At 38.1% G+C, this 21,940-nt stretch overlaps 1 protein-coding gene across 2 annotated transcripts in view; it reads left to right on the top strand.

Annotated features, from left to right (window-relative positions):
- Positions 1 to 7,790: 7,790 nt before the first annotated feature.
- Ifngr1 (interferon gamma receptor 1) overlaps positions 7,791 to 21,940 on the top strand; it is a 31,035-nt gene continuing 16,885 nt past the window's right edge. Inside the window, exons 1-4 of one of the 2 annotated variants that reach the window (XM_015501620.2) lie at positions 7,791 to 7,978; positions 14,779 to 14,893; positions 19,533 to 19,699; positions 21,428 to 21,597. In XM_015501620.2, coding sequence (XP_015357106.1) covers positions 7,894 to 7,978; positions 14,779 to 14,893; positions 19,533 to 19,699; positions 21,428 to 21,597 — 537 coding nt within the window. In that variant the 5' untranslated portion in view covers positions 7,791 to 7,893. Of the gene's footprint in view, positions 7,979 to 8,095; positions 10,570 to 14,778; positions 14,894 to 19,532; positions 19,700 to 21,427; positions 21,598 to 21,940 lie in introns of those variants that run through there. The other variant, XM_048798839.1, reaches the window with a different exon arrangement.

The following is a 21,940-nucleotide window of genomic DNA, read 5'->3' as shown; positions in this document are numbered from 1 at the left end:
TTAGCACAAGACTTTTAGATTAAAATTGTACTCCTTTTCCTTCCTTTTGTCTCCTTTCAACCTGCCTTTATTTCTTCTATTCTACCTCATGACTTGCTTCAAAAGAAGATCATTCTTTCATGGTCTACTTCAGAGGGGAAGGGGAAGAGGTCAGGGAGTCCTTTCTGCTTCTGCTGTCTTCTCAAATCTAAAATGCCATATTTGGGAGTGGCATGTTCCTAAATTTCACCAGAGGCAAATGCTTACAATCAGAACCAAGAAGGCCACATAAGTCAAGCAGCTCATGAGACATTTAAGATGGTAGGCCTGTGGTTCAGCCAACATAGGCAAAGTATTCTATTTCTGCATGATTAAGGTTTTTTTGAACAAATTTTACTGAGATTTGGGATCTGAGTTGAAAGGCCAAGCCTGGAATTAATTGAAGAGTGATTAGCTAATGAGAATTCCAGAGAGATTTACCTCCCCCAAAGTATGTGTGTTTTCATCTTAAGGAGGAGTGAACCCCTAGGGCCATGAAGACATCTCTAGGAGGTAAAGCTAGAGTTCTGGCCTTATCTTTCCTGTGGAGAAATTTATTTATATTCCAAAGGGTAAACACCTATATCCTCCTTTGTATTCCCAAGGAGAAATTGTTTATACTAGGGAATAAAATATTTCTCTTCATATCTCAGAGGGGGAAAGATCCATGCACACACACACCTCCAGATTTTATTTTATTTTACTGAGCTACATCTCCACCCCTTTTTATTTTTTCTTTACAGACAGGGTCTAAGTTGCCCAGGCTAGCCTTGAACTTGCGATCCTCCTGCCTCAGCTTCCAGAGAAGATAGGAGTATAGGCATGCATCACTGCTTCCAGTACCAGATTCATTTTTGATGGTTTCTTTGACTTTTGTATACACCAAAATGTGTAGGACGACACCATTTGGTTTTAATTGCATGACCTCTTGGGTAACAACTGGGAAAAAAAAGGTGCAGGCATGAGTATTTTCTGTAAATAAATAATCTTCTCTGCTCTAGTCACTAGTATTGGCATTCAAGATAACAGCAATAAATATAGACACGTGAGATTAAAAAAAAATAATGTGAATGACCTTGTCTAGCACCAATGAAAATGAAATTTTCTCTGTTAACCAAACAAAACATATCTGCTGGTTGACTTCAGTCATCAAGTTGCTAGTTTGTACTCACTAATGTAAGATAGACTTGCCTTTTGAAAGTGAGCTGTCATGTGATTTGTAAGGCACCCAAAAGACCTCTTTTCCCAAGGCAAAATATATTATTCTCTACTTTTCTGTCAAGACTTCCAACATCACTATTGGAAATTCATTGTTTTGTTAGTTAAAAACTGTTACAATGCTAAAACATATATTTTAGAGTGCTAACCCCTAAATGGTTATCCAATATTGATGTTAATAAATTAATTTGTTCAACCATCATTATCCAGAGCCACCTAAGAACATCTGCCTACACAATACAGAATTATTTACCTATATGTTGATAAAAGATCAAGGTGGAGAGAGGAACTAAGGCCTTATGAATCAGGGCAGTGCTATGTATTCTCAGAGTATGGGGGACTTGGGTGTCACCAACAGAGAGAGGACATTGGACATTGAAGTGGCAACTTCCCTTTCAGCATAGAGAGGAAGACACACTGAAAGAGGAAGTAACAAGGCACCAAGGACAAAATGCATACTTCTTTAGGTTTCTTGGTTCTTTTTAGCAACTATTGTTTTTTTTCTTCAGCCCAGTGTTTTGAGTGATGTTGAGAAATGTGTTCTCAAGAACATGGTAGCTATCCTTTTTCTGAGTCTAAGCACACATGGCTAGAATTATGTTTGTTGGGCTTTTTTCATTGCAAGGAACAGAGACACTCCAATTGCCTGTTGCCAGAGATGTTGTCACTATGTGTGGGGGAAAGTCAGAAAATGAGTCCCTAGGGACCACAGAGTTCATTCAGACAGTTCCACCAAGCCTCTAGCACAGCTGCAGCTGTAAGCCAGACCTCACTGAGGTCTTGTTCTTGTTCCTTCCACCACATGATTCTTTTTGCTTACTATTCTATCTCTACCTCTGTTTCTTGAGGTTGTGGCCTCTTCTTTTCTCTTTTCATCCTCCCCCCAGTGCCATCCTCCTCTCCATTGTGGTTTCCACTCCAATTCTCTGAAAGAGAATGGATTCATTGTGGCATGACCCTGGGTAAGAAAAAAAGTACAGCACAATCAACATAAAATCAAAATGACAGTGACTTAAACCAACAGGGGTTTATTTTTTCCTCTCATTACAAGAGTCCAGAGGTAGGTGATCACAGATATTGGTTCAGCTGCTCATTAATGACTGGATGACTCAATCTTCCTATTTTCCCATTTTTAGCCATTGACTTTATTTTAAATTTACATTTTCTGTTTTTTTTAACTGACAAGAAAAAATTGTACACAGTTATGGTGTAAAACACTATGTTTTGATATATATTAAATATGAAATGGCTAAATCAAATTATTTAACATATATTACCTCACACACTTATCATTTGTGTGTGTGATGAGACTCTCTACTTTTATCAGTTTTTAAATATACATTATTATTAACTATAGCCACAATAAATCTCTTGAACTAATCCAGTTAGAATTGTCTAACTGAAATTTTGTGTCTTTGACCAACATCTTCCCAATCCCCCATCTCTCACTTTACTCTGTTTCTTTGAGTTCAAAACATCTTTAGACTCCACATATGAGATGATAAATTATTTCTCTTTCTGTGCCTGGCTTATTTTTCTTAATACAAGGCCCTCCAGGTTATTTATATTGTCATAAATGACAGAATTTCATTCTTTTTTTTAAAGCTGAATAATTTTCCTGTGTGTGTGTGTAATATAATTTCTTTTTCCTTTCATCCATTGATTAATAATTGACTTTTTATCCTCAATATTATTGCAGCTGCAAGAGGCCCCCTACAGAGGTAGTCATCAATGTGTCTACATACAAAGCAGGTAGCCTTCGAAAGGCTCAATGCCAATGAGCTCCCCTCTTGCCTCTATCCCTTTTTATTTATTTATGCACAAGGAATTTAACTCAGGGCCTCATGCATGCCAGGCAAGCACTATACCACTAAGCTGCATCCTTATCGTTTTTCATTTAATTTGGGACAGCCTTGCTAAGTTGGCCTCCAGTCTAAAATCCTCCTGCCTCAGCCTCATGAGTAAATGGGGTTTACAGATGTGTATCTCCATGTCTGGTTTGCATCTTCCCTTCTATGAACAATGAAATAATGCTCTACACACACACACACACACACACACACACACACTTTTGCTTATGTCACACTGACCAAAACTATGTCATACAACAATACTTAGCTGCCACAAAGGTTGGGAAGGTGAGCTGTTATTGCCTCTATAGTGGGAAGGCAGCAAGGCAGAAAGAGGTTGAGAAATGCTGTTAAAAGTGAGCTAATTAACCATTTCTGCCATTGTGCCATGCAACATGGGGATTAATCCTTGGCTGTGCTCCACAAGCCATCTACTAGATAACTTTGCCATTTACAGATAACTGTCTTTGAGGCAGGCATTGGTCCAATATGATCAGATGTCAATATAGCAGCTAAGAAGGGTGAGCAAGACAAGAATGGATAGTGCTCTGTTTAGGACCAGCATAATATTCAAACATCTCTAGATTCTCATTGGTGACCCAAATATAGCATAAATTTATACCTGCTTCAATTGTACATCTATTTATAAGCTTATTTGTTCATTCATATATTTATTCAGTAAATATAAATGAAATGATAGGCACTTATTTAGGTGCAAGGGACATAGTAGTGGAGAAAACAAGAAGTTTATTTGCTAGAAGAGAGATACAACTGAAAAAAATTTTATACATATGCATATATGTGTATATGCATATATTTATATATATCTAGACATATGAACTTATTTTTTAAAATTTTTATTTGTTTTAATTAGTTATACATGACAATAGAATGCATTTATGTACTTTGATATATCATTCATAGATGGGATATAATTTCTCATTTTTATGAGTATACATGTTGCAGAATCATTGGTCATGTAGTCACATATATACATACAGTATTAATGTCTGTTTCATTCTACTATCTTTCCTACCCCCACATCCCCTCTCCTTATCTCTTATCACTTCCCTCTACCTGATCTAAAGTAATGCTATTCTTCCCTAGCACCTCCCACCTTATTGTGAATTAGCATCTACATATTACAGAAAACATTCAGCCTTTGGTTTTGTGGGATTGGTTTATTTCACTTACCATGGTATTCTCCAACTCCAGCCATTTACTGACAAATGCCATAATTTTACTCTTCTTTAAAGCTGAGTAATATCCCACTGAGTATATATGCCACATTTTCTTTATCCATTCATCTATTGAGGGACACCTAGGTTGGTTCCATAACAGTTATTGTGAATTGAGCTGCTATAAACATTGATGAGGCTGTATTACTGTAATATGCTGATTTTTAAGTCCTTTGGGTATAAACCAAGGAGTGAGATATCTGGGTCAAATGGTGGTTCCATTCCCAATTTTCTGAGGAATTCCTTAAATCTCAGATTAAGTCCCTTTTTATATTTCTATAATCCAGCTGTCCTTGTTAATGTTTACCACAAATTCAGTAATTAGTTGTGGAGAAAATATTGTATGCATAAATGTGTGTGTGTATGTATGTGTGTGTTTAATTTCCAGTGATATCTCCAGATGGTAATAAGTTCTACAACAACAACAAAACGAAGTTAAGGGCAATGTGGATACAGTGGCATGGCTACATGTGGGACAGCAAAAGCATTGGCTATAATTTATAGAATAATCTAGAAAATTGAACTAGTGCTTCAGTCACAAATTTCAAGCTGTCTCCTTTAAAGGGAAGCAAGCAAACTCTTCAGCCCTGGAGAAAAGGGAAGGAAACACAGTGCCAGAGCTCAAACACACAGTATGTTCTGCACACCCAGTCTCTGTCCTCACCATATTTCTAATTTCTTAAATTATTTTACTTGGCCTATTAACTTCCTCTAAGGTATGTCAAGTGTGGCCTTCAAAATGTAACCCTGTTTCAGTGTACTCTTGGTTTTGGAATGATCTACCCTTCACCATCTACCCCGCAAACCCAAATTTGTTTTCTTGGTTTTAAAAACTCACCAGAGGCTCTAGTGAAAACCAACATATACTTGGATGTTCTCTAATCATTAGGCCTTGGAAATTTACCAGGGAAGCTGTCATGCTTCTCATTTTTTCCTTATAAGCTATTCAAGATTTGTGTATTGGGAGGCTGGAGTGGTAGCTCATGGTAAAGCATTTGCCTAGAGTGTGTGAGGCCCTGAGTTTGATCCTCAGCACTGCATATAAATAAATAAAATAAAAGATGCATTGACAACAAAATTTTTTTTAAAAAGACTTGTATATTGGATGTTTAATTATGTGTATTTTATCATCAACATCCTACCTCTCTTATTAGCCTGTGACCCTCACAACCCCATCTCCCAACTTTTTCAGGCCACAACATAATTGTAACTCCCTTCAGAAAAAATTTTCTTAAAACAGCCTAAATCCTGGTTTGTGCTCCTTTAAGATAATTGTTTTCCCTGAGAATGAACAATTCCCACATTTTCAGAACTTATTTATGCAATACCTATTTAACGCTTAGTTTCACTCAGTAGACTGTAAACTCCATGAGGGCAGGAGCCACAACTGTCTTGTGCAAGTCTGTATCTCAGTGCCTGTTTGTGTTAGTTATAAATAGTAGCACTCAATAATATTTAGTGAATTAATAAGCATCTTAACCTCCAAATAACTAGCACAGACCCTTGGAAAAATATTCCCCAATGGGTGCTGTGATTGTGAAGCTTTGCCAAAATCTTCCTTGGGAAATAGAAGAATTAGTCCCACCTTCTCCCTGCCACAGGAAGTGTTGCTAAGTAGACACCCTCAACTATTAGCCTTCTTCATGGTAAAGCTCCAGTTAAAAATACAGAAGCCCCAATTTGTGTTCTGTTCTGGGGGCAATTTGCATTCAATGACTGATTTGTATTGAAACGTATGGCCCAGCCTCTTATATCAATTAAACACCTCTGCAGGGTCACCCCAGCTTCAGAGCTTCCTGTGGGGTCTGAAGCCTGGTGTTGGGATGGAATCACAGATCAACTTCTTTTTTGCTGTGCTTCCTCCGCCTCTAATTCACAGAGGTTTATCCCAAAGCACCTCCTAACAAGTGCCTTGCACCTTGATCTCCACAGTCAATGTCTATTCCTGGGTAACCTAGCCTGTGATGGGTACCATCAAAATATTTACAAACTGAATATTATGATTTATTTTAGTCCATAAACTCCTAAACAGCAAAGATCAGTTATTTATTCTTATGCCCTTGCAATGATTGGAGGGTGCCTTTTATAATAGTCATCATAATAAACACAAAAAGGTAATATTTCCCATAAATTAGTCTAGATTAAACTGAAGTCTCTCTATTCAAAGTGTGGTCCTAGCACCAAGGGTATTGGCATTCCAAGTATACACTGTCAGAAACCGCATTACTTCAAACCTCAACCTGTTCAGACCCACTGAATCTGAACATGCATTTTCACAGCTCACTCTGGCTCACACATACGTTAAAGTTTCAGAAATACTGAGTTAAGGGATTTATTAATATAAATAAAATGATCTAGCTGATTCATTCCTCTCTAGTTTGTACAGTGTCTTTGTAAATTTTTTTCTCTCAAAAGTTTTGCTTAAATCTAGTGTTGTAGTGCATTCTTTCATTCAACCAATACTAATTGAATGTCAAGCAAAGATTTCAACTGAATGGAACTTACATTCTAAAAGGGAGAGAAAATAAATGTGGAAAAGGCAAAAAGTGTCATGAAAAAATAGAGTGAAGTAAAAAGGGTGACAGAGCGGGTTGCAATATGTTTGCAAAAGATCATGGTAATTATAGAACTGAAGTAGTAGGTGGACATATACTTTTGTGAGCTTCTTGCTTGGGTGTTGCAACAAGGGCCAAGTGGTGGGAGTGGAATAAGAGATGTAAACTAATAAATGTGATCAGAGAGACAAGAAGGCAGATCTCTCGATGACAGACTGCTTAATAAATCACTACTTGACATTTCAAAGCTAAAAAGGTAATGCTAGTTGTTTTCACTCCAAGAATAAAGTAGTTAAGCCCATTCAAACTGGCTTGGGGGAGCTTGCACAAACTATATCATTAGCGAAGCCACAGGAACCTCAAACAAAACTGCGGGGATTGGAAAAGGTCTCTAAGGGATCTTTCTGTTCTAACATCTCAGGCTCTAAGACGCCTAGATGGCGACGTCTAAAGGGGTGAAATAATAATCATCGTCAGACTGTGGGCAAAGGCCAAGTTCTGCAACCCCAGGACACTACACAAACAGGAAGATGAATTGCGGAAGATGAGCGTCAAGCTGAAACAAGGTAACCTTTGGTTCCTCACGTATCCCTGGGCTCAGATCTTGAATTCAGGCTGCGTCTCCCAGGACTTTGGGTGTCACGGGAGCACTCCCCTTGGCGACCTAGTCCCGCCCCACACCCAGCCCTCGCGTCCACGCCCCGCCTGGCAGTGCTGGGCCCGCCTCCCGCCGGACCAGGTTCTCCAGGTCGCGCTGGGCACCGGGGTCAGGGTTTTGGCCCCGCCTCTCTCCAGCCCGCCCTCCCGTGGTCTTCCGGTCCAAACGGATTCCGGGTAGGGTTTGGGTTCCGCCCTATTTGCGTATCCGCGCCCCGCCTCGCCCTCCTGGCCCCGCCTCCTGCCTGCCTGTGAGTACTTTACAGCGGAAGTGACAAAAGCTGGAGGTCCGCGGGTGCAGCGCCCGGGGACGCCCGCAGTTGGTGCTGGCTGGACCCTGAGGCCCTCGTTACCAGCATGACTTTCCTCGTCTTCCTGATCCTTATGGTGCAGGCCGGGAGCAGGGCTGAGATGAACGTCGCGGACCCAGAGCAGTCCTCGGGTACTGTTGCTGCGGCTGAGCCGCTGCCGAGTGAAACTGGAGGGGACGTGGGAGGGCGGGGGCCGCCCGGGCCGGAAGCTCCGCCTGGTCAGGCCGCCACCAGTTCTTCCTTGCAGTGCTTGCCCGCTATTCCATACCGGGGTCCCGCGATCCCGGGACCACCCGGTCGTCAGGCCCTAGGCTGGCAGCCGCGCGGGAGGCGACGCGGGGTCCGTGCGGTTTACACGCTTCATTTTAGCCTCTTTCATCCTTGTCAATGCAACAGAGCTCCCCTTTTTCTCAGATTCTTTTAGCCTGTTTTCCAACAAGTGGTTTTCCAGGCCAGCAGTTGACACGGCCACCGCTCGTGGCTTATGTAACTTTATTCTCAGTGTGTACCCCAACTCCTGAGATTTGTTATTGGTGGCAACTTGTCAATCTTCTAAGTGTAGCGGATTTGTTAGGCAGTGGGCCTCTTCACATAGCTTAGGTCCTGGGAACATTTTGTTTCTGCCTGCTTTTTGACACTTCCCAGGCCGAGGATAGCTTTCTTGAAGCTTACAGTATGGTAATAAAGAGCTTTAGTGAAATCCATAAACCTTTTCAGCCTCCAGTCTGGAGTGTCTCTGCATTTTCCAGTTAGTATCTGCCTGGAAGGCATAAGGAGGCCCAGCCTCCCAACCCTGGTGAACTCAGGGTTGTATTATGACTTTGTATTATGACTTCTTTCCTGAGTTCCTGTTAGGTGTGTGCGCCGTTTTGTTTATATCTAACCCTACTTTGGCTTGATCTTCAAAAGTCAAGCAAATAAATACTTAGAAATTCCTTAGGACAGACATGGTTCAAGTTCTGGGAAGACAAAAATCTTAGTTACAGCAATTTGTCTTTTCAAGAATCATGATTTATCATAGTTAGCAGTTAAAAGGTGGGCTGTTAAAAAGTTAAAGGGTGGGCACCTCTCAGATCTCATTTTTTGCAACAACCCTACAAAGTAGGTGCTATTTATATCTCCTTTTATGGGTGAGAAATTGGTGAAGCACATCAATCTGTCCAGCGGGCATAGAGATTATCTTTATTGCTTGGCTCCAGAGTCCAAGTTCTTAACCACTCTGCCAACTTTTATTACTAGGGCAAGTTAGGTGTCTACGTGGGTGATTACAGTACCTTGTGACAAGATCTTGAACTTATGTATTGGTTATGGGAAAGTAAGATAAGTTCACCAGGCTCTGTCCAGAGGAGTCAGTGACTTCTACAGAGAAGGTGAGCCCAGCCTTAGAATTGGAAGTGCAGAGAGATCTGTGTGTGCATAGGCAGAGGTGTAAAACAGCATGTTGAATTAGTGGAACAATATACATTCATAGACTTGAATGTTTGAAGATCCAAGGGGAGAGAGATAGGATAGGTGGGGAGGTGAGAACCAGTTAGTGAAATACCTTGTCATGTATAACAACAAGAGATAGAAATGTAGCTTTGGCTAACTAGCAAAAAGAGAAATTTATTAGCTCAGAGAATCCAAGCAATAATTGAACAGAAAATTAGAGATGCTAACTGGGCCTTAGGAAAATAGAAACTCAAACTGCTTGAACTTGCAATTTCTTATTTCTTGACAGGAATCACGGATGCTGATACTGATGGCTTTAGGGTTTTAAAATCTGGCAGCCTCTTCCATCCTAAGAAAATCCAAGGGGAAGGCTCTGATTTGCCCAGCTTGGTGACATGCCAGCTCATATGGGAAAGACATTATAAAAGTGGGTAGTGCTGGAGGGTTCTCAGAATAAGAGACTTGGTGTTCTTGAAAGAAGTACAGGTGCTGAGCCAAAAAAATAATATGCCCATTATTCCTGGCTAAAGTCAGTGGGAAGCCACTGATTATTTTACAAAAGGGAATCATTTTATGCAGGATTAGATCTGCCAGTTAGACAAGCCAGTCATCTTACAAAATAGTTTGAGGGTAGACACAAATAAAGGAGGTGCATTAGGAGGCTGCTGCTTAAGTCTGGGGAAGAGTCAATGAGAAATAATGATGTAAATGGAGAAGAGAGGACAGTCTGAGGAAGCATTAAGGCAGAGTCAGTAGAACTCTTGACTGACTGGGCAGAGAGGTAGATGACTCAGATTCCTGAATGGGACTGAGCATTAAACCAAGTGCCAAATCCTTCTGAATATAGGTTCCTCCTGAGCATTGAGCCCCTCATGACTGCAAAATTTGCACATCTTTATTCAGAGTCTGCTCTTGTAGTGCAGTGCCTTCCTGCCTCCCATAGGAAGATCTGAAGCCTTCTGTACTCTAGAATTTTAGAAACACAAGGGTTGGTGAGTGCCCCTAGACAACCCTTGCTGTTTTGTAGTGCATTTTCCATACATGTCTTTAGATTTTCAGTGCATTTTTCTAAATTTTATTGCTTTTAAAGTTATTTTAAAATGCAAAATCTCCAGAGCATAGGAAGAAAACCCATAGTGACCTCTGCTTCTGACTCTTGATTAGTTTCTTGGCTTGCCAGTACCCATTTTTGGTCTGCAGTCTACATGTAACTCTTACTGTTGCTGGACTTATCTGTACAAAGTTGAAAGTTCATCTTAGATGAGGGAACCTGATGTGAACAAGGAAGGAGGTAAGAGATTATAGTGAAATAGTCTTTGAGAAATCCAAGTGTTTGGGAATGTATTTTGTTACAGTCATAGGCATTAATTAATAGTGTTTCTTCATGCACTTTTACATATAAAATTAATAGATTTTAAGTGAATCAGAGTCTGCTGGTGGCTACCTTCTCTGCTGTTGCACTCTGGGTACTGCTTAAAGAGCCACCCTCTCTATTTTATCAGTTATGTTTCTACTCTTGTCTGACTTTAGGGTAATATTCTGGGTAGTGTTCCAATTTCTTATTATTTTCTTCAGAATCAATTTTTCCTATTTCAGAGATTCAAAGTACTAACATAATACATTTTAGTTATTTATTAAGTAAGTATTACATTTTCTTTTTAATTTATTCATGATTCATAGACTTTGAAGGATAAACACACTTTGGTCCTCCATAAAGGAAAACCCAAAGAATAAAAGAGAAAAATAACTTTAAAGAGCTGTCTTACAGAATTTGGCAGCACATGGCAATAGTGCAGTTATTTTACAAGTAAGTTGAATAATTAATGGTTTCATTTAAAATGGACAAAGAATCAGAATGAAATTTGAACCAGAATGAAGTGTATTCCTGACAGAAAGGAGTTGGTTTACTTGTAATATCTTTTAGATATCTCAATATTTAGAAATCAGAATCCTACCTATCCTTTTCAGTCTTGTTCATTCTATAGAAATGATTTATGATAATACATTGTTCAAGTGTTGGAGTGGCCATGATTTAATTGTGATAGTAGTATAAAACTTTTTGTCTTTAGGAAGTTGAGATTTTGTTCTAAGAGATGTTCATTCAGATAAAGGGCCAGATGTTATATGGAGGATTTGTTTTTAAAGTATAGTATCAGATGACTTAGAATCCAAAAAAATTCATTGAATGACTGGCCCCTTTATCCTTCTGTCTGCTTCTCAATTTGTTCTTCCTATAGAGAGAGATTAGTCAGCAGATGTCTGCAGTGTCTGTGACTCCATTTCAGGTGGATATATACTCCTTTATACAGACATTATACATTAGTGTGTCAGAGTGGGTAATGGACTCCACAGGTGGTCCCTCTTTAAAAAACAGGACTGCTTTTGGCAGTTATAGGGTGAAGCACAGATAGCAGCAGTCTTTACTCCTATCACCTGTCAACACAAAGGAAATTGCTCTTGTCCTCAAACTAATCTGTAGGTATATGTACTCTGCCACCCTCGCCACCCTACATTGACCAGCAATTATTGCAGGGCTGTTCTAGCTGCTAGTTTTTGGTCTTTTGTGACATTCTTATTGCCCCATCAGTGACACTGCTCCATCACTCCTGATCTTCACCAGCCTTATCTGTCCTCTCACTTGCTAGCCTTTCATATCCTGTCTCTTCTGGCTTATCAACTTCCCAGCAAACAGTTGGCTCTAACCAGAGCTCTTTGTTTGACCTACACTGTAATTAAAGTGTATTGAAAACCTGATGCTTCTCTACTGTGATTGGTTTTGGAGTTCTGGAGGAGTTTGTGGAATTAGATCTTAAAATGGCTAAAGTTTATCCTGAATAATTGTAGACAGCATGCCAAATAATTCTGAGCCCATTTCCGAAAGCAATGAGTTACACAAAATTATCACAATTATCTATTTGAGCATTTTTAAGAAATGTAAAATCTATAAGATTATTTTTTTTATTTCATTAAATCATTCTAGCAGAATCTTTCCTAAAACTCCATAGATAATAATACTCTTTTCCTTTCTCTCTATTTTTATTTAATCAATGTAAGCATATTATGAATAAAAGTTAATTATTTTAATCTGAACATTTGGCAACTTTAAACACTACAAAATTATGAAACTTGAGAAGAAAACTACTCATGTCTCTGGTCATGTGATCTTGGCAAAGACAACAAAGGCGATGTCTAATAACCATGATTTCTCTTTCTGGTAACATTAAAACCACAGGTTACATCTTTTGACCTAAATATTCAGAAGCTTCTCCTTTAATAGTAATTTCTGTCTGTCTTAATCCACTGAAACTTCTTCCTCCTACCACATGTTCATCTTGATTGCTTTGAAATCTATGTGAAGTCCTAGTCTAATCATGTTCGGATTTTACTTAAATTATGGGAAACAGTTTGATTCACATTAAAAACTAATCTAATGCTGCACAAGTCTATTGTTGTTTGTATTTTTATAATGTATTATTCAGTCAACCCCTCCTAAATACAAATGTACTTTGATATTTAAAGTATTATGATTGACTTCTATGTGCCTTTTCCTCAAAACAGGAATTTCAGATTGAATATATACAGTTTTAAAATCATTTCTATTGGGAATAATTAAAAAGAGGGATTTAAAAGGAAGCAAAAGACTTGTTGGAAACTGAAGGTAGGAGATCTTTGCTATGTAGTGACAGAAAGCTCAGCTAGTCTTACCTTCAATAACATGAAAAGTAGAAAATGTGCCTGATGGGCTGTGTGATCCAGCTCAGGAGGATTCCAGGCAGAGTATTGGCAGTGTTATCTAGATTGTTCTTGCTTCGTCCTTAAGGTGGGATCCTGGACAGATTAATTGTTGAAAGGACTAGTAAAAAGAAACCCAGACCCAGTGGTTTGAAAATTGTCAGCGGCTCAAGAGGCAAAAGATGCTGAAATTTCTTAATGGCTTCTGAAAGAAGTTCAGATTCATTATGTATTTTCTTAACATCTTTCTTATCTAGTTACAAACATATTTTTTGTATGATATTTGATGTTAATGTTGACTTGATCAGAGGAAGGGAGATTGACTTTTATTTCTACCAAAACCATGGATTGTAAACAGACTAGGAAATTGAGGTGCAAATATAAGAAGGAAAAAAAAAATCCTCTTAAAGAAGCCTGGGAATTACCTGCTATGTACAGCCATGAGCACTCTAACAAAACCAAAAGAGAAGAGCCGGGGATAGAACGTGCTTTTGGGCTTGCCTACAAGGAAGTTGCTTATAGACCAAAGTTGATAGGTACCAACAGCCTTCAGTAGGGCTTCAGGAAGCATAAGTAGAAAGTTTATAGGTGTCTGGTTACTGACCACAGAAAGGTCAGTTAGGCGTTCAGTGCATTTAAATCTGTGAGATAACTCCCCACCTCAATTATGGCTTTACAATCTCAACCTTTTGGCACAAATTATTAAACTACATTGGTAAATAATTTGAAAGATGATTTGATGGGACTGGGATTGTGGCTCAGCGGTCGAGTGCTCACCTAGCATGGTCAAGACCCAGGTTTGATCCTCAGCACCACAAAGAAATAAAGGCATTGTTTAAAAAAAAAAAAAGCATATCTTAAAAAACAAAAAAAAGAAAGATATTTTGATAGTAGCCAAATCTATTATTGGAGGGCAAGATATATACAATAGGGCTGGGGATGTGGCTCAAGCGGTAGCGCGCTCGCCTGGCATGCGTGCGGCCCGGGTTCGATCCTCAGCACCATATACAAACAAAGATGTTGTGCCCACCGAAAACTAAAAAATAAATATTAAAAAATTCTCTCTCTCTCTCTCTCTACCTCTCTCTACCTCTCTCTCTCTTTAAAAAAANATATATATATATTTTTTTTTTTTTTTTTTCCTAAAATGGCTTAAAAGAATGAAGGCAAAAAGAAATGTTGGTTGTGTTTTGTTAAAAGCCCTTCACACCCAGAAAGCAAATGTTGATGGAACTGGTATGATGGTCAGTGGTTCTTTCAATCTTTTGGCATATGCTCTTGTGCTACAGAAAAGGTATTAAAAAGCATAAGAGTACTGGATGTAGGGTTGAGAACCTGGTGGGATTTTAGGATAAAATTGCCCATCCCTCATGTAGGTAGTTCTTCTCTAGACATTGGTTATAGTCCATGATATCAAATGACAAAAATTCTAATGATTTAATGCAATGATTATCATTACAATAATCAGTGAATTTATTTATAAAGTGTCCTAAAAGGTTATGGAAATGTATTTCCTTATACCATGTATGTGTTTCCCTTATATCATAATGGTGTTTCCAGAATTTAAAATGAAGTAGAACTCTTCTGTACATTTTTCAATAAAAATAATTTCCAGAAATTTACTCAAGTGAGATATATATATCCTAGTTATTTCAATTTTTCATCAAATTTGACAATATTTGACAAACATGGCATCTTACAACAAGGATTTCTAATGATAATATTAGTTTCTTACTGTTGTTCATTTAACTTTTTGAATCTCTTACAGTGCCTACACCAACTAATATTACAATTACAACCTATGATATGAACCCTATTCTGCATTGGGAGTACCAGATCATACCACAGACCCCTGTTTTCACAGTACAGGTGAAAAACTACAGGTGAGTGTTGCTCTTATCCTTTTTATTCAAGTCATTACACATTCTGTCACTTTCTGTATTCTCCTAATATCATCCTTCCTTCCTGTCTGGGGAAACTTCTTGAACTGCTTGTAGGTGTCTGGAGGTGCTAAGGATGCAAATTATTCCTTTGTTGAATACATTCTGTCTCTTGCTTTTCCTTCCTGTCAATATTGAAGTGTAGAAATAAAGCTAACTACCTTCTGAGATTTTTTTCTCTCTCTGATATCTTAATAAAGCAAAGAGTACTGTTAATAAAGCACAGCTAAATTTATTGTGATTATTGGAAGCAAGGGAGAATACCACCTTGACAGTATTTTAGCAGTATTGTCTCAGAATAAATAGTTACTGTTCACATGGTCCCAAATTGGAAGAACCACTTAAGTGTGGATTAGTCTTATTTTTTTCCCTCATGATCTGAGGTTAAACATCTGAGGCCTGTCAAAAGCTAATTTGTATCCATTATACAGGACACTCTTTAATGGTGATGTGTGGCTTCATCATTTGACTTAGAAGTTAGCCCTCAGATTTATCCATTGCATAAGTTCTTTTAAGTAAGTGTCTGTGGGGAGAAACTTTTTGAGGACATAAATATCCTATTCCACATGAATCCACAAATTTTTTTTATTGATTTTTTTAAAAAAAAATAAATGACAGCGGAACGCACTACAATTCTTATTACACTTACACAGCACAATTTTTTATATTTCTGGTTGTATATAAAGTATGTTGACACCAATTCTCGTCTTCATACGTGTACTTTGGATAATGATGTCTATCACATTCTACCATCCTTGCTAATCCCCTGCCCCCTCCCTTTCCCTCCCACCCCTCTGCCCTATCTAGAATTCATCTATTCCTCCCATGCTTCCCCTCCCTACCCCACTATGAGTCAGCTTCTTTATATCAGAGGAAACATTCAACATTTGTTTTTTTGGGATTGGCTAACTTCACTTAGCATTATCTTCTCCAACACCATCCATTTACCTGCAAATGCCATAATTTTATTCTCTTTTATTGTTGAGTAAAATTCCATTGTGTATATATGCCACATTGTTTTTATCCATTCATCCATTGAAGGGCATCTAGGTTGGCTCCACAGTTTAACTATTGTGAATTGTGCTCCTATAAACATTGATGTGGATGTGTCCCTGTAGTATGCTGTTTTTAAGTACTTTAGGTATAGACCGAGGAGTGGAATAGCTGGGTCAAATGGTGGTTCCATTCCCAGATTTCCAAGGAATCTCCATACTGCTTTCCAAATTGGCTGCACCAATTTGCAGTCCCACCAGCAATGTGTAAGTGTACCTTTTTCCCCACATCCTCGCCAATACTTATTGTTGTTTGTCTTCATAATAGCTGTCATTCTGACTGGAGTGAGATGATATCTTAGAGTAGTTTTGATTTGAATTCTTTAATTGCTAGAGATGATGAACATTTTTTTCATATATTTGTTGATTGATTGTATATCCTCATCTGAGACTTGTCTGTTCAGGTCCTTGGCCCATTTGTTGATTGGGTTTTTTGTTTTTTTGGTGCTTAGCTTTTTGAGTTCTTTATATACCCTAGAGATCAGAGCTCTATCTGATGTGTGAGGGATAAAAAATTTGCTCCCAAGATGTAGGCTCTCTTTTCACCTCAAAGATTGTTTCTTTTGCTGAGAAGAAATTTTTTAGTTTGATTCCAAAATGGAAAGATCTATCTTGCTCTTGAATAGGCAGAATTAATATTATCAAAATGACCATACTACCAAAAGCACTATACAGATTTAATGCAATTCCTATCAAAATCCCAATGGCATTCCTCATAGAAACAGAAAAGGCAATCATGAAATTCATCTGGAAAAATAAGAGACCCAGAATAGCTAAAGCAATCCTTAGCAGGAAGAGTGAAGCAGATGGCATCACTGTATCAGACCTTAAACTATACTACAGAGCAATAGTAACAAAAACAGCATGGTATTAGCACCAAAACAGACTAGTAGACCAATGGTACAGAATAGAGGACACAGAGACTAACCCATAAAATTATAATTATCTTATATTAGGCAAAGGTGCCAAAAACATGCACTGGAGAAAAGGTAGCCTCTTCAACAAATGGTGCCAATAAAACTGGAAATCCATATGTAACAAAATGAAATTAAACCCCTATCTCTCACCAGGTACAAAACTCAACTCAAAGTGGATCAAGGACCTAGGAATTAAACCAGAGACTGTGTCTAATAGAAGAAAAAGTAGGCCCTAATTTTCATCATGTGGGATTAGGCTCCAACTTCCTTAATAAGACTTCTATAGTGCAAGAATTAAAACCAAGAATCAATAAATCCACAAATATTTTAACACCAGTTGATTGTATCTGTTATTTCTGTGATAGATTCAAAGTTCATAATTTTTTCAAGATTTGCTGATTCCATGTACACTAGATTGATAAAAATTCAAAAGTTTAAAAGCACTTTGAAGACTGGAGATTACTCTTATACATTACTGGCATGAAGGCAATCTGGCTTTCTGGGAAGAATTTGGCAGTATTTTACAAAACTTTTATTTTATTTATTTATTTTTTTCTGGCTCTAGGAATCAAACTCGGGACCTTACACATGCTAGGCAAGTACTATACCTCCAAGCTTCACCCCCATGCTCCATGTGTCTGCTTTTTGGCCTGATGATCCCACATTAAGACCTTACCTTTAAAATACACTTAAAAGATTATAAAGATGTCACTCATATATAGGAGATTATCATACATCTGACCATTCATTAATACATGGAACGCTGTGTAGCTTTAAATGAAAATATGAAAAAATTTCTATGAACTTACATATGGTGATTTCCAGGATACATTGAAATGAAAAATTAATTTCATAAAGTATATATGGTTTACTCCTTTTTGGTTAAAAAAATGAGAATAAATATTTTGTAGGTACTAATTTTGATTAAAAAAAAAATACGAACTGAAAATCTGAAGTCAGTGAAATGACTACCAGGAGGGGGACCGTAACAATACATGGAAGTGAGCAGGAAAAAACTCCCATCTGTTTCTTCATTGGAGAAATGCTGACTGCAGGGTTAAGCCAGGGAAAATCTAAGGGTAACTAGAAAGTGTTCTTCTGATGAAAGGATTTCTTTTTAAAATGTTGGGGAATGTGTCCAAAGGATCCAGGAGCCACCTTCAATAGTTTCTCATGGCCCAAAGGTGGGACTGTTTGAGCTTCAGTATGAATAAGAACATAACATATTGAAAATGGAAAAGAACCCCATGTTTATATTGTTATTAATAATAGTAGTAGTGAAGAAAATGAAGAGCTCTTCTATGGACAATAACTTATAAGATTTTAAGGCATAACAAATGAAGCTAATAATTAAGATGTCATCCTGCTTCCTATGGTGTGTGTATTTGTCATCAGAAAGGCATAAATTTTTTAAAAAATGGATTACTGTTAAGAGGCTTTGTAATGTGCTAGATTTTGGAATTGAGTCACTTCTAGGCATCTACATCTTTAGCATCTAGAGTTGAGTAAAAATCAGATTTTAAAAACCTATAGTGTCATGTTGTTTGTACAGTTTTATATTTTGAATGGAGCCTCTTTATTGTAAAGAAATTTATGGTACATGTTGACTATCCCTTATGTCAAGTGCTTGGAATCAGAAGTATTTCATATTTATGATTTTTTTCAGATTTCTAGAGTATTTGTATATAATAATGATATATCTTGGGAAAGGGACCCAAATCTAAACATGAAATTTATCAGTATTTCATATATACCTTGTATACATAGCCAGAAGTTCAAGAGAAATTTAGATAATTTCTTGCCTGAGATCAGTTGATATAATGTTGTAAATAACATTATTCATGAAACACATTTTAATGGTGTAGAATTTTCCTCTTAGGGTATCAAGTTGGCACTCAAAAGTTTTGGATTTGGGAGACTTTTGGAGTTTGAATTTTTTGGATTAAGGATGCTGGACATATATTTCTAACCAAAGAGTAAGGGCTTCCTACTTTGGTTTTTATGTCCTGTTTTAATCCTGTCCTGTTCTATAAACTCTTTCTGCCGCAGTCTGGCTGGGCACAAAATCACGAGCCACTCACAGCCTGTAGATTCAAACAGCAACTCTTTATTCTCGAACTGTCACCGGCACTCTACACCCACGTTCTGGGGAAGATCCACTGGCACTCTACATCCCAAATACTCTCTGAATCCTGCGAGAACTCAACGGGAACTCAAGGAGCGGGCAGGCGCCTGAGGCAGCAGGATACGCCCTATTCCCAGCAGGAATCACCTTAAACCTGGAACCGCCCTAAACCCGGATCGCCCTAAACCCTGATCCGCCCTAAACCCTGATCCGCCCTGGTCCTTGAGCAAGGTCACCTTTCATGCAAAGTCACTGCAAATGACCTGGGTCCAAGGCAAGCCCATTTCCACAATGGAGAGTCCTTCCTCTAAGCAACATGGGGTAGGCTGACAAGGAAATTGCCATGTGTCGTACCTACTTAGCTATGGCTCTCAGCATCTTTCTACTAGCTCTGTGTTATAAATGAAAAGCAGAATACAGAGATGGTTTAAGTTAATGTGGCAACAATAAAAACTACCTTTATGTTTCTTTATTCCTTTTCATTTTAGGAAGGAACAATGGACTGATGCTTGCACTAATATCTCTCATCATTACTGTGAACTTTCTGAACAAGTTTATGATTTATCTGAATCTTTCTGGGCCAGAGTTAAAGCTAGGATTGGACAAAAAGAATCTGTCTATGCAGAGTCAAAAGAAATTATTTTATGCATACACGGTGAGTAGAATGTAAGCTTGTATAACTTTTAAATTTGAAAATACTCACACATGTCTTCAGTGTATGTTTGCCTTTATTAGTAGTTGCTAAAAATGATCACAGTGCCAGGGAAACACTTGGAGGAATTCAGAGCATCAATAACATTCCTTTCTCCCAAGCTCCACAAAATATGGCTGAGATAGCCATCCCTTTGCTGCTTCAAAACCATTAAGTTTTTGCTCTCTACATTTCTGGATCAGTGCTGTCCAGCTGTAGTCTGTATCAGTTCCCTCCCCTCTCCCCCCATCTTCTCTGTGATTCATTTCAAAGTTACATTCCCTGAGGACTTTGGCTCATTGTTTTCATTGTGCTCATTTGGTTCTCATTGTTCCTAGCCACCTTAAGTCCTTAATGCCTATGAGAATTTAAAAAATCCTAACTTAATACATTAAAATTTTAAGACTTAATCTCTCCAACCCCCCATGATTTTCACTCTTCCCACATTCTACTCCCATAAGATGTGTGATCTTTACTGTCAACCCAAACTCCAGAATCTTCAGTGCCATTTCCTGTTTTCTGACTACATCATCCCACCTTGCCAATCATATCCTCACTCCTGGATAAAAGAAGCCTGAGTCACTTGGTTCTTCCCTAGTGTGCTCAACCTTGGTTCCTTTTCCTCTACCTTCACTTCTTTCCTGTTCAGCTCCTGTGCTTGGTTACCTCCATGGCTGCCTGCCAGTTCTCTCCACTGCTTTGATTCGGCTTCTGTTTTTCTAATTGTGCTGCCTTGGGCTCTTGCACAGGCACTTCCTCTGCTTGTTCTTTAAATATTAAGGTTTAAATATTAAGTTCTCCTGAGTTCATACCTTTCCCTCTGATACATTACCATCAGTATGTCAGATTTTTCAAGGGCCTACTATGTGTTAGTAAGTATGCCACGCCCTGAGATACACTGGTATAAAACCAGACTTGCCTGGCACATAGTAGGTGCACAGTTAGTATGTGAAGTGTATTCACCAACCAAGTTCCACACATCAAAGACACAGGGAATATTTGCTGAGTAGTTAAATGTCTAGTTCTGATTTTCACAAGGAATCATTATTAGCAAACTTTTGTAGAACCTTCCTAGAGCCTTCCTGGTTGTAGTCCCCATACCTCCCTTAGGTTTGGTTTTTTCTTCTGCCTACAGCTTTCCTCAGCAGATATGCCAGTAAAGATCCAGTAAAGAATGTGGGAAGAGTGAAAATCATGGGGGGTTGGAAAGATTAAGTTGTGAAATTGTAATGTATTAAGTTAGGATTTAAATTCCCATAGGCATTAAAAACACTTGTGGATGTTAAAGAGAGTTTTGTGGGGAAAGATATCTCAAATTCCTTTTTAGAAACCAGATTTCTTAATTTACAGAAATAAAGGAAAATTTTTTGTACTTAATAGAGCTTCTGTTATGGCAAGGTTTTGTTTTATTTGTTTTGTTTGTTTTAAACCAACTTTTATAACCAGTTGTATTTCTCTAGAGCTAGAAGTGAAATTAAACTGATAAAGAGAAGTTTGCCTGAGATTTATTAAATATTTCTTTATGAATGATATTTGGAATATCTTCTAGATCTTTGTGGAGTAGTGTGAATGGGGCCCTACTTTAGAAAAATAAAAAAAGAAGAGTAGGTTGGTTGAGTGATTTTGATAATTTTGAAATGCACCATGCAGTTCCTAGGCTAGTAGTAATTACACTTTCCCTCTCTCCTCCAGGAAAGATTGGACCACCTACACTAGATGTCAGAAGGAAGGAAGACCAAATCATTATTGACATATTTCACCCTTTAATTATTATGGGAAAAGAGGAGGTGACTTTATATGATGATGAAAATCCTTGTTACCCATTTAAGTACATTGTACATATGAAAATTAACAGAAGTGAGGTATGTGTTTCTATTTAATCTTTTCAAAATGAAAATTATTCTGTAGCTAGCACAAGTCATTCTTTTGTACAATATAATGAGAATGGAATTTCAGCCAAGGCTCATGAACCATAGATTTGGGTAAGGGGGGGGTGAATTTTATATACACACACACACACACACACACACACACACACACACACACTATTGAAAGGAAGTAGTATGGACTTAATCACTAACATTGACCAGATGTGTACATTAAAGTTTTCTCTGTCCCATTTAGCCACATGACCCTAATCTAAAATTTTACTCTTAACCTTAATTTCTCTATTGGAAACATAAGGATTTTTTTTTTTTTTTTGTA

This window comes from Marmota marmota, unplaced genomic scaffold (assembly GCF_001458135.2).
Source record: "Marmota marmota marmota unplaced genomic scaffold, marMar, whole genome shotgun sequence".
Classification (NCBI taxonomy): Eukaryota; Metazoa; Chordata; class Mammalia; order Rodentia; family Sciuridae; genus Marmota; species Marmota marmota.
This window is presented reverse-complemented; position numbering and strand designations above follow the sequence as displayed.